The 16,282-nt window shown below is 36.7% G+C and overlaps 1 protein-coding gene and 1 pseudogene across 1 annotated transcript; one reads left to right on the top strand and one right to left on the bottom strand.

The window, feature by feature from the left end:
- Positions 1–1,262: 1,262 nt before the first annotated feature.
- Positions 1,263–6,522, bottom strand: LOC117278144 (agmatine deiminase-like; annotated as a pseudogene).
- A 9,104-nt stretch (positions 6,523–15,626) lies between these two features.
- Positions 15,627–16,064, top strand: LOC138908447 (uncharacterized). Its single transcript, XM_070199113.1, has one exon. It carries the CDS (start codon positions 15,627–15,629, stop codon positions 16,062–16,064), a length of 438 nt encoding a protein of 145 aa, XP_070055214.1.
- The last annotated feature ends 218 nt before the right edge of the window (positions 16,065–16,282 follow it).

The following is a 16,282-nucleotide window of genomic DNA, read 5'->3' on the forward strand; positions in this document are numbered from 1 at the left end:
CAAACAAAGCAACAGAAGTGTGATTTGCTACCGATCTTTGTGTTCGCTGAACCATAGGGGTTTAAAATATCGCTACACCAGTGTGTAATTCGTTCTATCATGGGAGAAAATAATCCATAACCTTGGGTACTAGGAGGGGATTAAATTCCTTAAGGAAACACTATGAATTCAATGGGCTCGGATTAAATTCTGTTTCTTTTATATTTCTGTTTATATGCTATTTTATCTTCTCCAGAATTATTTTATAAATACAGAGTAATAACAAGTAGCAATGCCAAAATAGTACAAACTGACAATTCAAGTTGTTGTGGTATATTTCTGGAGGCTCAGTTTGACAAGTCTAGAAGAGTATCTAGTGTCGAAAAGGAAACGCTTCTCCTTGAAAGATCTCAAGAATTATTATTTTTAGTTCTTGAACAGAATCATCATTGTTTATATCTTCTCTATGCAGTACCCGCGGAGATGAACAAAAGGTGTAGGTTGGGGGATCCTGAATCATTTGACTAGTTCAATCAGTCTTATTGCTATGAACTAGTAAGTGTTACTGGTTCTCATGGCTCTCTTGGTATAAAGAAGGTAATGGAAATTGTTGCACTTAGGGTGAAGGAACAAGAAGCAATTTTTAGATTTGTGGCTTCTGCTTTTCCTCTTGGTAATTTAGAAGTGGCAACGGGCACTAAATTTGATTCATCAATTCTTAAGGTTGATAGACATTGGTCAGCTCTTGACACATATTCAAGTCCTGACAGATTTACTAATATAATGTTAGTGTGGCTCTACTCGAACCTTGAGAACAAGGTTCTTTTTTAGGGCGGGAGTATTGTTGTGAACCAAGATAACTCAAATAAAGTGTATGGGCCAGATATTTGTACAGAGGTTGCTGGGCCGGGGGCTAAACCGCGAAGAGTTCCAAGATTTAGAAAGCCCAACAAAAGATTTGTCTGAGATCCAGGTTAAGGAAGCACGTGACTACGTGAATAAAAGGGGTTATCGTCTGGGTTTGAAGATTAGGCAAAATGTTATGTGAAAAGCTCTGTACTTCTCATCTCTTTATGTCTAAGCTTCTCATCTCTTTATGTCTAAGATTCTCATCTTCTTCTTCTATGGTGTATTTCTGTACTCTCATCCCTCTCTGTTATCTGTTAATCATACTTTACTGTTTCATTGCAATTTTCAGTTATTTGTAATCTCGTTCAGTGAATCAATATAGCTAGTTGGTTTGGTTGTTATTCGATTTGTTTCAACACTGCTGCTATGTTCTCTTACATCTGAGTACACAGATCCAATATAACAGACCTTCCCGAAGTTTTTGCTTTAGCATCACCATCCTGGTTTGACAATATTAGAACGAATCAGAAAGATTGACCAAAAAGCAGTGAAACAGAGCGGCATGTCTGAATGATATTCACCCATTTTAACATAAGATAGCATTGGCTATTTTGACAAGTTTGCGGTGTTAGAAAAATGGCACCGACAGTTTACCCGAGATAGTCCACCCGCCTCCTCATCTGTCATATGGAGTGGCCCAGGTATATGGAGCTTGATCACTTGTATTTTTTTACCATTAACATCTGCAGTATTTTCAAGAACAGAAAGGGCTTCCACTGATCTCTCATACTGAGGGTCACTAATCATCAGTCCAAGACAATAGGATAACACCAGGCTTAACAAAACAACACATGTTGTCAATACGATCATTTGTTTCATCACCTGCAGCATCAAAAGGAAACTAAAGTCTAGTTGCTCATTTCTCACGATTATGATAGCCTGATGAGGATGATGATAATAACAACAATAAAGAACTAAAGAAAAGAAAAAGGTGAAACATATACACAAGTATAACATGTTCAGCTGGGAAAACTCCCACAAAAATATCGAAAGAAAAAAAAACAAGGCGAAGAAAAAGAAGAAAGAAAAGAACAAGAAACAGAGTAGTACGATGTTGCTATTCTCAGTCATCATCAAGCCTTTTGCCTGCTCTTCCCAATTGCCAGCGCCAAACTCCGAACATAACTAATAAAACCACCAATACTTTGAACTAGTACATTACCATTTGTTGCGTATAAATTAACAGTTTTATATGACTAATAGTTCTTACAGTGTTTTTGGAAGGTTATGGTAGCATCAGATGATCCTAGGAAAGCAAAATTGTTTACGGAACATGATTATTTCGAGATGAAAGAATGAAGTTCCTGATACAACATGATATGGTATTGAACTAGAAACATCTCACATAAAATTTGATTATATGTGCTACCTTAATTAAAAGCATCCCAGGTGTGACAAAAGTTATTGTTAACGGACAACACAAGACTTCCAAGAGATGACATGCAAGTAGTCTAAGGAAAGAGATACCATACCAAGTATTGATTAATATCTGGTGCAAACTTTTTTCCCATGTTAGGTTCAATTCTGAAAACCTTACAAAACTTGGTTTGACACCTAATAATAGGTTAATGAAGGCAGATTATGAAAGATAATTGCACCGAAAGGTCTAAATAGGTCTCCACATGAGAACATGCAGATATATGATAAATGCTAATTATACAGTGAGGTCTTAAAGTTCTCAAGGTTGTTCGTCCTATGTGTAAATCATTGATTCAACTTCTGGATAGAACTTGTCTGTAGGACTGTTAATCTTTGACACATGTCCATTAAAAAATATACAAGCAGATCAAGGACACAATTTGACTCTACTAACTATTTGCAGAGAATGCATATGGTTGTCAGTATTTAATAATAATACAACTTGTAGCTGAATCTGACAGGGTACAATTTGAGGATAATGGATGTATCAAATTGAGGCCAATTAGCAGCAAAGGCTCTTTCCTATTTTATTAGCACAACAAAACATGTTGTTACTAGTATTTAATATTGAACTTGCCAAAGTAAATGTTTTCTGGTTGCGCTTGTATCGTAACAGTTTAATTTTTCGATTGGTTTGGGAGAATTGCTCTTGGTTTTTGTTTTGGAAAATAAATGTGGGTGTAGTCGTGTAGAGATTTGGTTTCATAAAGCATATTTTGAGGCTTTCATATGGGTATATTACTAGACTAAAACTAACTGAACATCTTTATTTGCTACTAAATATATTTCCCAAAGAAAAGAAAAAGACTTTGTTGAAGAAAAGAAAAAAGTCCAATGGAGGCTAACGTGGAACTTCATAAAGTGCTGTATTCAAAGGTATTTTTGCAGCTCACTGATTTTCGTAAGATAACATTTTTTCCCTTCTGTTACAGAAACCAAAGGAGGGGTTTGTGTGATTTACAAACCAGATGAACTCTTTGATTTTGAAATCCAAACAGCCCCAACCTCAAAGGTAATGTTATATTCAGTACAAGAATCGTTAATAAGTAGTGTTTATATGGAGAAGAAGCAATGGTTTTAGGCTGGTCATTTTTTTTTTTGTATAATTTCTTATGTGCAGATTATTTCAAGTTTGTTTTAAGGTTCAAACTATCATCTGTCTGCTTATATACCTTTCTCATGTCATGGGGAATGAGGTTGGCATTCAAACTATAAAGAAACTGATGCCACTAAATAATAAATGTGTATTCACCTTCTCCAGTAACATGAATGCTTCCACCTTCAAGAACCACAGATTGGGGAAACCTAGGAATCTTTTCAATTGTCAAAACCTAATAGGACAAAAGCAGAAAGAAACTGGATGAGTACATAATTTCAAATAGTTACTTTCAAACTGACACATCCACAACACTAGAATTTTACATACCTTTCTTGCAACATGTTGGTCAAGACTCCAGTCCTTTTAAAAGCCATCATCAATACCTGAAAATTTGCAGTATAACCATAATAAACATTTCTTGTAGACAAGAAAGCAATCGAAAGGTTCAAGATAGACCTATGAAATCATGCATTACTGGATATAGCTTGAAGAAGCTTATTATTAACGCAAAGACAAAATAAGGATATATATGCATTTTAAAATTACAGCAACAAACACACCAAAATAAAAGCAGCAGAAGTAAATTTGGAAAAACGTGGAAACTTTGAAGAGGCATGCTACAGTCAGTTGAGCTCTAGGATATCATGTACTTTAAATGGATACCAAATACAATTTGCTTATTGAGCAAAACATGGAGGCATTTTTTCTGTCAACAGGCAGAAATATTACAGTATTTCATGCATGGTTATTCCTAGCACATGATACACCAACTGATAACATTAATGCGAGTAAAAAAAAAATAGCAGCATAAGAAAATCATCATGAAACATGATAGAATCAAAAGTGAGGATCAAATCCTTACAACCCCAGCTACTGAAGGTCCAACTCAATTCTTGCAACACTTGACTCCTGACTTTCTGAACTATCTATGCTATTTCTGATGACAACCTATACAGATAAAAGTGTAAAATCTCTTTTAATTTTCTTTTAATGTGATATGAAAAGTAAATGACCATGACTTTACATAAAGGAAAGAGAAGCTCACAGTTGGACCGATATCCCGAAACTTCTCCACAACCCTGATGTGTTTCGGTAACTGCTGTGGGACATTTTTCCACCGTTCATATAATGATATGATTAGTTTTAGTACTTAAGAAGAATTATCATGACTTTCCAAGAAAGCTTTTTGGTGCCTTCCCAAAGTTGACAACCTGAGCAGCACTAGCACATACTGTTACAGGTTCAAATCTTGAAATAGCAGATACCATATTGGCAAATAGAGGCTGAACATGCACTGCAATGGTCTCGCCAGTTATATCTGGATGCTCTTATAGCTCAAAAACAAAGCTATAAGTAAACAGTCCTTTCCCTTCTCCTGTTTTCTGACGAAATAAAGGATTTAAATACCATGATCTATGGAAAACCAAGTAAACAAATAACAGAAAGGGAAATCAACATGAAAAGAATTACTCTAAGCATAAAGACAGTCATTTCAAGCTATGTTGCTCGGACTCTCCAAAAGTGATGCCGCACTCGTGTCGGATCCTCCATAAATGTACTAAATTTGGAGGATCCGACACGCACCCAATAATATTTTTGAAGAGTCCGAGTAACATAGATTTCAAGATGTCAACCATACATATAATATATGAATCTCAGAATGTCATGAATGTGAAACCCCGCCCCATTCTCAACCATATCGCTGATCCTAATAGGCATGCTATTGATGCAATGCAGCTCTTTAATGTTATTACTGAATTTCATTATCAAATTTGAAAGGCATAACATTGTGCTTATCTACAAAATTGAAACTTGAGAGAACTTGAAAGAATTTACCCCATCTACGTGCACAAAAAATTTGCATAACCATATATTAGTCCATATCCAAAAATTTCCAAGACTCCCTATAATTTTTCACATAAACTCTGTGCAGATTTCATCGCTTCTCCTTCATGATGCCTAGAGATTTAGCCAAAATCTTGAGCCACGAAGTGCTTCATTTCAAGAAAACAGCCACCCAAATGAAAATCCTCAGAAATATTAGCTTTTAAACCATAAAAACAAACATCAAAGGTAAAGACTTGTTAAAGTAGAGGAATAACAGAGATTACTCACAGGCCAACCCATCCAACACTGAGAGTGGGGTTCCCATTCGGCTGGCATGCAGTATCCGTATTGAATGCCTCATGCCCTCATAGAATGGTGCATGCTTTAATTGTTGCAGAAGCCGAATATATAGAGAGTGATTAAATCACAACTACTATATCTAAAGATAGCTTCACTTTGGCAAGATTCGACTTTTTCAATTTTCTCTGATAAATTTTGATTGTGTATTCAACTTCAATCTTCAAAGTTCAACAATGTTAATCAAGTTCAAACAATGTTAAAACTTGATCGCAGTCACTACTTTTGTTAGCATATCGACAGGGTTGTCTGTAGTCCTAATTTTCTGCACCATGACTCACCTTCTTCTATAATATCTCGTACAAAGTGATATTGAATATCAATGTGCTTCGTCCTTTTATGATAAACTTATTCTTTGCTAATTAGATAGCACTCTGACTATCACAAAATAGTGTGATGCTTTCTTGACCAATACCAAGCTCTCTAAGCAACCCTTGAAGCCAAATTGCCTCCTTTACAGCCTCCGTAATTGCCATGTACTCTGCCTCAGTAGTAGACAAAGCAAATATTGACTGTAAAGTAGACTTCCAACTAACTGGTGCATTTGCAAAAGTGAAAACATAACCAGTAGTTGATCTACGCTTGTCCAAATCACCTGCATAATCCGAGTCATAATATTCAACTAGATACTGACTATCTTTCTGCTCAAAAATCAATCCAACATCTACAGTATTACGAATATACAGTAGAATCCATTTCACAGCTTGCCAATGCTCTTTTTCTGGATCATGCATATACCTTCTTACAACTCCGATAGCATGTGAAATATCAGGTCTTGTGCAAACCATTGTATACATCAAGCTACCAACGGCATTCGCATATGGCACTCTTGACATATATTCTCGTTCAACTTCATTCTTCGGCGACATAGCAACACTAAGCTTAAAGTGAGGAGCAAGAGTAGTGCTAACCGACTTCGTGTTCTCATTCATGCCAAATCGATCTATTACTCTCTTTAATTATTCTTTCTGAGATAGATAAAGTTTCTTCGAATGTCTGTCTCTTTTTATCTCCATGCCAAGAATTTTCTTTGCCTCACCCAAATCCTTCATCTCAAACTCCTTTCTTAGTTGAATCTTCAACTTCTCAATTTCCTCTTGACTTTTGGAAGCTATCAACATATCATCAACGTATAGAAAAAGATATATGAAGGATCCGTCTTCAAGCTTGTGCAAATACACACAATGATCGTATTTGCTTCTTCTGTACTTCTGCCGCAACATAAACTTGTCAAATCGTTTGTACCATTGTCTAGAAGATTGTTTCAATCCGTACAATGATTTTTCAAATTTGCACACCATATTTTCCTTTTCAGCTCAACTTTGAATCCTTCTGGCCGAGTCATATAGATTTCCTCTTCCAAGTCTCCATGTAAAAATACAGTTTTTACATCTAACTGAACTAGTTCCAAATTCAACTGTGCTACCAAAGCCAACAAAACTCTAATGGAGGAGTGTTTCACGACTGGAGAAAATACCTCATTGTAATCAGTTCCCTCCTTTTGAGCGTACCCTTTGGCCACCAATCTTGCTTTGTAGCAAACAACTTCTTGGTTAGGAAATCCTTCTTTCTTTACAAATACACATTTGCACCCAATTACTTTCTTGCCCTTAGGGAGATTGGCCAATTTCCATGTGCAATTTTGATGAAGGGACTGTATTTCTTCATTCATGGCAATCCTCCACTTATCTTCTTCTGAACTTTGGACTGCATCTTTATAAGTGGTAGGAACACCATCAGCTACAATTGAGGCTGCACAAGCCACCGTCTCTATGAGACGAACAGGTTTCTTTATTGTTCTTTTTGGCTTGTCGATTGCTATTGAGTCAAGTTGTTGTTGGGGTTCCTGACTTGGAATCTCCCCTTCCACTGACTCTTCTTCCGGGGGAAAATCTTCTATCGTTTTCTCGTTTTCTCCCTATGTTAGGAGAATTAATTTTCCCTCAAACTCCACCTACTTTGAAGCACCATCAGTTTGTTTGACATCTTCAACTGTCACCTTATCTGTTATGATAGATTCATCAAAGGTAACATCTTTGCTAAATATAATTTTTCTTGTCTTTGGACACCATAATCGGTATCCTTTGACTCCAGAATTAATCCCCATAAATATAGCTTTCTTTGCCCTCAAATCCAATTTTGACTCTTTCACATGATAGTATGCAATTGAGCCAAACACATGCAAAAAATTATAATCTTCAGCAGGTTTTCCATACCATTTTTCAAATGGTGTCTTGCCTCTAATACCAGCATATGGTAGACGATTAATGAGGTGGCATGCATATGTTATTTTCTCAGCCCAAAATTCTTTGTCCAAGCCAGCATTGGACAACATACACCGAACCTTCTCCAGCAAAGTCCGGTTCATGCGTTATGGCACTCCATTCTGTTGTGGTGTATTTCTGACGGTGAAATATCTCAAAATGCCATCATCTTCACAAATCTTATTGTAAAGATCATTTTTGTATTCTCCACTATTATCTGTGCGAAGACACTTTATCTTTCTGCCTGCTTGAGTCTCTATCATCGCCTCCATTTGAGAAAAAATCCCAGCACGTCATATTTGATTTTCATAGTATACACCCATACTCTCTAGTAAAAGACATCAATAAAGATTACAAAATAGTGTTTCCCACCTAATGAAGGTGTGTTGGAAGCACCCCAAACATCAGAGTGAACATAATCCAAAATACCTTTAGTATTATGGATTGTTGTTCCAAATTTAACCCTTGTCTGTTTCCCCTTGACACAATGCTCACAAAACTCCAAATTGCAAGTCTTTACTCCTTTTAACAATCCTTGATCTCATAAAATCTTCAAGGATTTTCCTCCAGCATGTCCCAAGCGCATGTGTCATAGCTTGGTTGCTTCTGCCTCCTTATCACCACTAGATGTCACTGTTGCTATCCCAATAACTGTACTACCGTAATAGTGGTACATGTTATTATTTCGCCGAATTCCCTTCATTACCACTAGTGCACCGGAGCATATTCTCATTATCCCATTTTCTGCAACAACTTTGAGCCCCTTTGACTCTAAGGCTCCTACGTATCGAACATCTGTTAATGTTCTTATCAATCCATCATGGTTCCTTAATAGGATTGAACCATTACCATATGCGGTAAGAGGATTGTTATTCGCGGTGTGAATAACTCCACATTTTCCTTCTTGAAGATTAACGAACCAGTCTTTGTTGGGACACATATGATAGCGACAAGCTGAATCCATCAGCGATATGTCAGATGGTTTGAATGGCTCAGTTGTAACTAGTGAGAAATCAGAGTCATCATAATCAGCTACATTTGAATCCATGACAGCCTTCCCATTGTTAGGTTTGGCCTTGTTTTTCAACTTTGGACAGTCTTTCTTCTAGTGCCCCTTTTTTCGGTAAAAGGTGCATTCATCTTTGCTGGGTCTGGATCTTGACTTGGATCTTCCTTTCTTCGTTCTCATATGATTTTGAGAACGACCTCTCACGACCAGTGCTTCTACTTGTCCACTCTTTTGTTTTTCTCTCTTTCTTTGTTTATAGCTGTGCAAGGCAGAACAAACTTCTTTGAGAGACACTTCATCATTCCCATGAAGTAGAGTAGTTTGGAGGTGCTCGTACTCATCGGAAAGTGAACTTAATAATATTAAGGCCATATCTCCATCACTAAAAGTCACGTCCATATTCTGTAAATCTGTCGCCAACTTATTAAAGCTGGTGATATGATCATTCATTGTAGTATCAGGCACATATGTGAAGCGTAACAGTCTTTATTTCATGTAAAATTTATTTTGACTGTTTTTCTTCTAGAATTTATCCTCCAATGCATTCCACAATTTACTTGCAGAAGTTTCTTTTGTGTATGGATACCTTTGTTCTCTTGCGAGGTAAGATCGAATGGTACCACAAGCAATGCGGTTGATAATCTTCCAATCTCCTTCTCCGATATTGTCTGGTTTATTTTCTTCTATGGAAATATCTAGCCCTTGTTGAAAAAGGACATCAAGAACCTCAGCTTACCACATCCCGAAATGTCCTGACCCGTCAAAAATTTCAACTGCAAATTTCGCATTTGACATAATTCTTGTCATAAGCGAAGACGCCAACGATGTATTACTAACATCTGATGTGGACTCTTCATTTTTATTATCTCCCATTTTGCTACAGATACTTTTTATTTGCTGACAGTACAGAACACCAAAGTAATTATTTTCTGATGTGGAAGTTCATACTATGCTGCAACCACAAAGCATATTAAGATAGAACCTTGGCTCTGATACCAATTGTTGCGGAAGCCGAATATATAGAGAGTGATTAAATCACAACTACTATATCTAAAGGTATCTAATAAATAATAAATGAGACAATAATAAAAAGAACACCAGAAATTAACGAGGTTCAGAAAAATTTAATTTTTGCCTAGTCCTCGGACACAATCAACTCAAACTTTATTTCACTCCAATAAATAAAGTGAAATACTACAAGAGAGAAAGAAGATTCAAATGCCTTAGGAGATAAGAAGGCAAGTGAGAGATGTTTACAAATGAACAAAACCCTTGCTATTTATAGAAGGTAAATAGCCTTAATAATGTCATACATGACATCATATTAAGTGTGATCATGCAATGTAAATGCATGAAAAATGCATCTACCAATTTCTTCCAAAAAAGAGGTTTCAAATGTTCACACCAGTTCACATTAATATTGTTAAATTCAACAGTAATAATGCTACCTTTTCAGTTTGCTACTTGTCAGCAGCCTTTCAAGAACACATTTTTTTTAATTTTTCAGTTTTACACAGAAAAATAGAGTACGAGATAGGATTTCTACCATCTTGATTCCTGAAGTGGAGCCGATCTTTTTCCCTGCCATTTTTGTTGTTTTTCTCATTCTTGTTTCCCTCGTTTGGAAAAGATTTTCGTTGGTTAACATGTCTCATGGGAAAGCCACGGACTTTTATAAATATATTATATTATGTATGTTCATTTAGTACTCCCTTGTAAACACATTTTCTGAAAAGGCTTATCCATATCAGACTCTGCCATAAATATATTTATCTATTTAGTACTCTATTAGAAATAAGCCTCCTAAAGAAGCTTATCCTTTCGGTACTCCGTTATGGGTAAATATTAGCCAGGTAGAAGATTATCTATATCTGGTACAATAGAACTTACAAGCAGCTTGCAGTAACAACTTATACAGCAGCTTGCAACAGCAACTTGTAGTAGCAACTTACACAGCATCTTACTTTCTTCTATAAATAGAGTAGATTTTAGTTCATTATGTACATCAGTTTGAAATTGAATAATATATTTATTTTATAACACGTTATCAGCACGAGACTCTGCCATCTCGAGCAAATACTTTGAAAGTATCAAAGAACAACTCATGCCATATTCAAAGATCAGAAATATTTTTCTTATTTGCATAAGAAAAAAGCAAATGTTTCAACAATTTCTGATAATATAAGTTTGATTGAAGGCTCAGGAAGAGCCACCATATTTCTTTCTAAGAGAACAAAACTTATTATAGACAATGCATTATTCTCTTCCAAGTCCCGAAGAAACTTGTTGAGTTTTATAGATATCCGCCGAAATGGGTATCATGTTGAAATGATAGATGAAATGTATATGGAATATCTTTGTATTACAAAAGAATGTTTCTGGCCAGAAGTGCATTGTAGAAAAGTTATCAACTTTATCTTCTGGCTTATACTATTCAAAGATTAATACAATTGAAGCACACTCTATCGTAAATCAGAAGTTTACTGATTCAAATATTTTTGTATTTTAGCATGGCCGTTTGGGCCATCCTGGACCAGCCGTTTGGGCCATCCTGGACCAATAATGATGAGACGAATTACTGAAAATTAGAGTAGGTGTCCATTAAAGAACCTGGAGATTCTTACAAATAATGAATTTTCTTGTGATGCTTGTTATCAAGGCAAAATGATTACTAGGCCATCACCAATGAAGGTTGGCATTGAATCCCCTGCCTTTTTAGAACGTATGCGCGGGGATATATGTGGACCTATTACCCACCAAGTAGGTTGTTTAGATAGTTTATGGTCATAATAGATTCATCTTCAAGATGATCTCATGTGTGCCTACTATCATCTCGCAACCTGGCGTTTGCAAAGCTATTAGCCCAAATAATTCGATTAAGGGCACAATTCCCAGATTATCCTATAAAGGCTATTCGCCTTGATAATGCTGGAGAATTCTCATCTCAAGCTTTTGATGATTATTGTCTATCAGTTAGGATAAAAGTTGAATATCTTGTAGCTTATGTTCATACTCAAAATGGCCTTGCAGAGTCATTTATTAAATGCCCGCAATTGATAGAAGACCACTACTTATGAAAACAAAATTGCCCACTACTGTTTGGGGCCATGCTATCTTACATGCAGCATCACTTATCCGTCTCAGATCGACACACCATAATCAATATTCTCCATCACAATTAGTTTTTGGTCATGAACCAAATATTGCCCATCTACAAATTTTTGGATGTGATATATATGTGCCAGTAGCACCACCACAGCGTAGTAAGATGGGTCCACAGAGAAGGTTAGGAATATATGTTGGGTTTGAATCACCCTATATTATTCACTATCTTGAACCATTGACGGGAGATTTATTTACTGTTCGATTTGCAGATTGTCGGTTTTATGAAACAAATTTCCCATAATTATGGGGAGAGAAAAAGGAAATCAAAAGAGAAATTGTGTGGAAAGTTTCATCATTATCTAATTTTGATCCACGTACCCCTATATGTAATAAGGAGGTCCTGAAGATCATCCATTTATAAAATATAGCAAATAAAATGCCAGACGTGTTTGTTGATTTGAAAAGGATAATTAAGTCACATATCCCTATAGAGAATGTGCATATATGAATTGGTGTCCCACCAGGACCATCTACTAGCATGAGAGCTAGTGAACCTAAAGCACGCTTGAAGCGTGGTAAGCCTTTGGGTTCTAAGGATCGAAATCTTCGAAAAAGAAAATCGACAAATGATCAAAACGATACTATGAAGGGATCTCCTGAAGAGACCCAAGATTTGATTAGTTCTGAAATTCCTGAAGAAATTAATGAACCCGAGACTCAAGTGAGTGAGAAGCTTTTAATAAGTTCTACTGGTGATGGGATTAATTTAAATCGATCTGAAATAGTGGTAGATAATATTTTAGCATATAATCTTACACTTAGCATTATGCAAGATAGTGAGGATCTTGAACCCCGATATGTCAAAGAATGTCAACAAAGATCTGATTGGCCAAAATGGCAAGAGGCAATTCAATCAGAATTGAACGCACTTGCTAAAAGAGAGGTTTTTGGACCAGTAGTCCAAACACCTGCTCGTATAAAACCAATTGGTCATAAATGGGTGTTTGTGCGAAAAAGGAATAATAAAAATGAAATTGAAAGATACAAAGCTCTCCTTGTCGAACAAGGATTCTCACAACGACCTGGAGTCGATTTTGATGAAACATATTCACATGTTATGGATGCCATAATATTTCGATATCTCACCAGTTTAGCACTACATGAGAAGCTTGAAATACATCTAATGGATGTAGTTACAGCTTATCTGTACGGTTCACTTAATAACTAAATTTATATGAAAATCCCTGAAGGATTTAAAATGCCTGAAGCAAATTCAAAATCTCTAGAAAAGTATTCAATCAGATTACAAAGATCTTTGTACGGTTTAAAGCAATCTAGGTGCATGTGGTATAATCGCCTTAGTGAACATTTGCTGAAAGAAGGTTACATAAATGATGTTATTTGTCCATGTATTTTATAAAGAAAATAGCATCAGAATTTGTTATACTTGTTGTTTATGGTTATGACATAAATCTTGTTGAAACTCCAGAAGAGCTCCAAAAGGCAATTGAATATCTTAAGAAAGAATTTGAGATGAAAGATCTTGGAAAGACAAAACTTTGTCTTGGTCTGCAAATTGAACATTTAGCAGACGTGATCTTTATCCATCAATCTGCATATACAGAAAGGGTCTTAAAATGCTTTTACATGGACAAAGCGCACCCATTGAGTAACCAATGGTTGTTCGATCACTTGAAGTGAATAAGGATCCGTTCCTACCTCCAGAAAAGGATGAGGAACTCCTTGGTCCCGAAATACCTTATCTTAGTGAAATTGGTGCACATATGTATCTTGCTAATGCTACAAGGCCCGACATAGCATTTTCTGTTAATTAACTAGCAAGATATAGCTCTTCTCCTAGACGGAGACATTGGAACGAGATTAACCATATATTGCGATATTTAAAGGGAACACTTGATATGGGTTTATATTATTCTAACAAAGGTAGTTGTAATGACCCAATATGTCATCTTTAATTTTAAATATTATTTATGTGCTCTAAAATCTCAAATAGCACCATTTATCTTTTCTCGACTTGCGTGCATTGTCCGTATAAATTTTTGAAATGTTTTATGTGAAAAATGGATTAAAATATGAAATAGAGCTTTAAAACTCAATTGAGTTGACTTTGGTCAACATATTGAGAAAACGGACTCAGATAAGTGTTTTAATAGTTTCGGTAAGTCCGTATCGTGATTTGGGACTTGGGCGTATGCCCGGAATTTAATTTGGAGGTCCCTAGCTTGAATTATCGCCAGTTGAGGAAAACTAGAAACTTAAAGGCTTAAAGATTTCAAAGTTTGACCATAAATTAAATTTTATTGATATCGGGGTCGTAATCCAGTTCTGAAAATTTTCATAGGTCCGTTATGCCATTTATGACTTGTGCAAAATTTGAAGTCAATCAGACTCGATTTGATAGGTTTCGGCATCAAATGTAGAAGTTGAAAATTCTTAACTTCCTTAAGCTTGAATTGGGGTATAGATTTAAGCTTGAATGCGAGGGACCTGTTGCGTTCGCGAAGAAGAAATCCCCAGACAACAAAACTTAAGTTCTAGAAATGGGATTTCGTCCCATTTTTCATTATTCACGACTTTGAGCTCGGGAAAGGCGATATTTGGGCGATTTTTACGGGTAAACATTGGGGTAAGTATTCCTTATCCTATATTGATTATATATTATGATTCCATATTCATTTACATCATGAATCCGTGAATTTATGGAAGAAAAATCAGATTTTTATAAAATCTTCCAAAAATGTAAAATGAAGATTTGAAGGTCAATCCGATGTCAGAATTCGATAATTTTTGTAAGGTTGAACTCGTATTAGAACGGGTATTTGGATTTCATGAGTTTTTTCAGGATTTGAGACGTGGGTCTCACTATCGATTTTTAAAATAAATTTCGGATTTTAATCCGAAAAATTAGTAAATTCATATGGAATCAATTCCTACGATTCGTGTTGAGTATATTGAATTGTTTGTGAATAGATTTGAAGTTTTCAGACACGAATTCGCTAGGCAAAGGTTTATTGGAATCTTGAATTTGGTTGCAAAGTGAGGTAAGTGTCGTGGTGAACCTTGACTTGAGGGAATATAACCCTTGAATTATTGTTATGTGAATTTCATATGTAACGACGTATATGCAAGGTGACGAGTACCTATACGTCGTCAAATTGATTTTTTTCACATTTATCTGGAAATCATAAATTATTTTAAATCATGAATTAATTATTATATTAATTATTTCTCTCATATTCATTGCTCAATATTATGCCTTGAGTCCATGTTATATTTGCTACATACTGATGGACAAGGACCAGAGCCCCCAGTGGCAACTATGACCAGGGGTAGAGGCCGAGGTCGCGCCAAAGGCCGAGGTAGAGGCAGGGGTAGAGCTCAGTCTAGAGCTCTAGCAACAACACATGTTATAGAACCTCAGGTGGATTTATGTGCGGAGGTTCCAGTTCAGACTGTACCCATTGGACCAGTTCAGGTCCCTGAAGGATTCATAGCTACTCCAGTGCTTCAGGACGCTCTAGTCTGTTTGGTGAGTCTTATGGAGGGCGTGGCCCAGAATGGTACATTTCTAGTGGCACCAGCCGTCTCACAGGCTGGGGGAGGAGCACAGACTCCCACTACTCCCGCTCCGGAGCAGATGGCTTCCCAGTATAAGACTCCAGCAGCCCCGCCAGTTGGGGTAGTTCAGCCACTTGTTGTGGCACAGGCTGGTGATATGCCCGCCATGTCTTCTGAGGCTTTATTGAGGTTGGACAAGTTTACTAAGCTCTTTCCAGTTCACTTCAGTAGTACACCTTTTGAGGGCCCACAGGATTATCTTGACCACTGCCATGAGGTGTTACGGAACATGGGTATAGTTGAGACCAATAAGGTCGATTTTGTAGTATTTCAGATGATGGGTTCCGCCAAGAGGTGGTGGAGGGATTATATGTTGACCGGACCAGCTGGGTCGCCTGCATTGACTTGGGAGCAGTTCTCACGGCTATTTCTAGAGAAGTTCCTCCCTATCACATTGAGAGAGGATTATCGCAGGCAATTTGAGGGTCTCCAACAGGGCAGTATGGCTGTTACTTAGTAGGAGACCCATTTTGTGGATCTAGCCCGTCATGCTCTCCTTTTACTTCCTATTGAGGGAGAGAGAGAGGGGGTTTATTTATGGACTCACTCACCCTATCAGGCTTCAGATGGACAAGGAGACCGGAAGTGAGATTTCCTTTCATGCGGCTGCTAATATTGCTAGGAGGATTGAGATGGTTCTTGCACAGGAGAGAGGGCAAGGCTCTGATAAGAGGC

Source organism: Nicotiana tomentosiformis, chromosome 3, assembly GCF_000390325.3.
Source record: "Nicotiana tomentosiformis chromosome 3, ASM39032v3, whole genome shotgun sequence".
NCBI classification, from domain to species: Eukaryota; Viridiplantae; Streptophyta; class Magnoliopsida; order Solanales; family Solanaceae; genus Nicotiana; species Nicotiana tomentosiformis.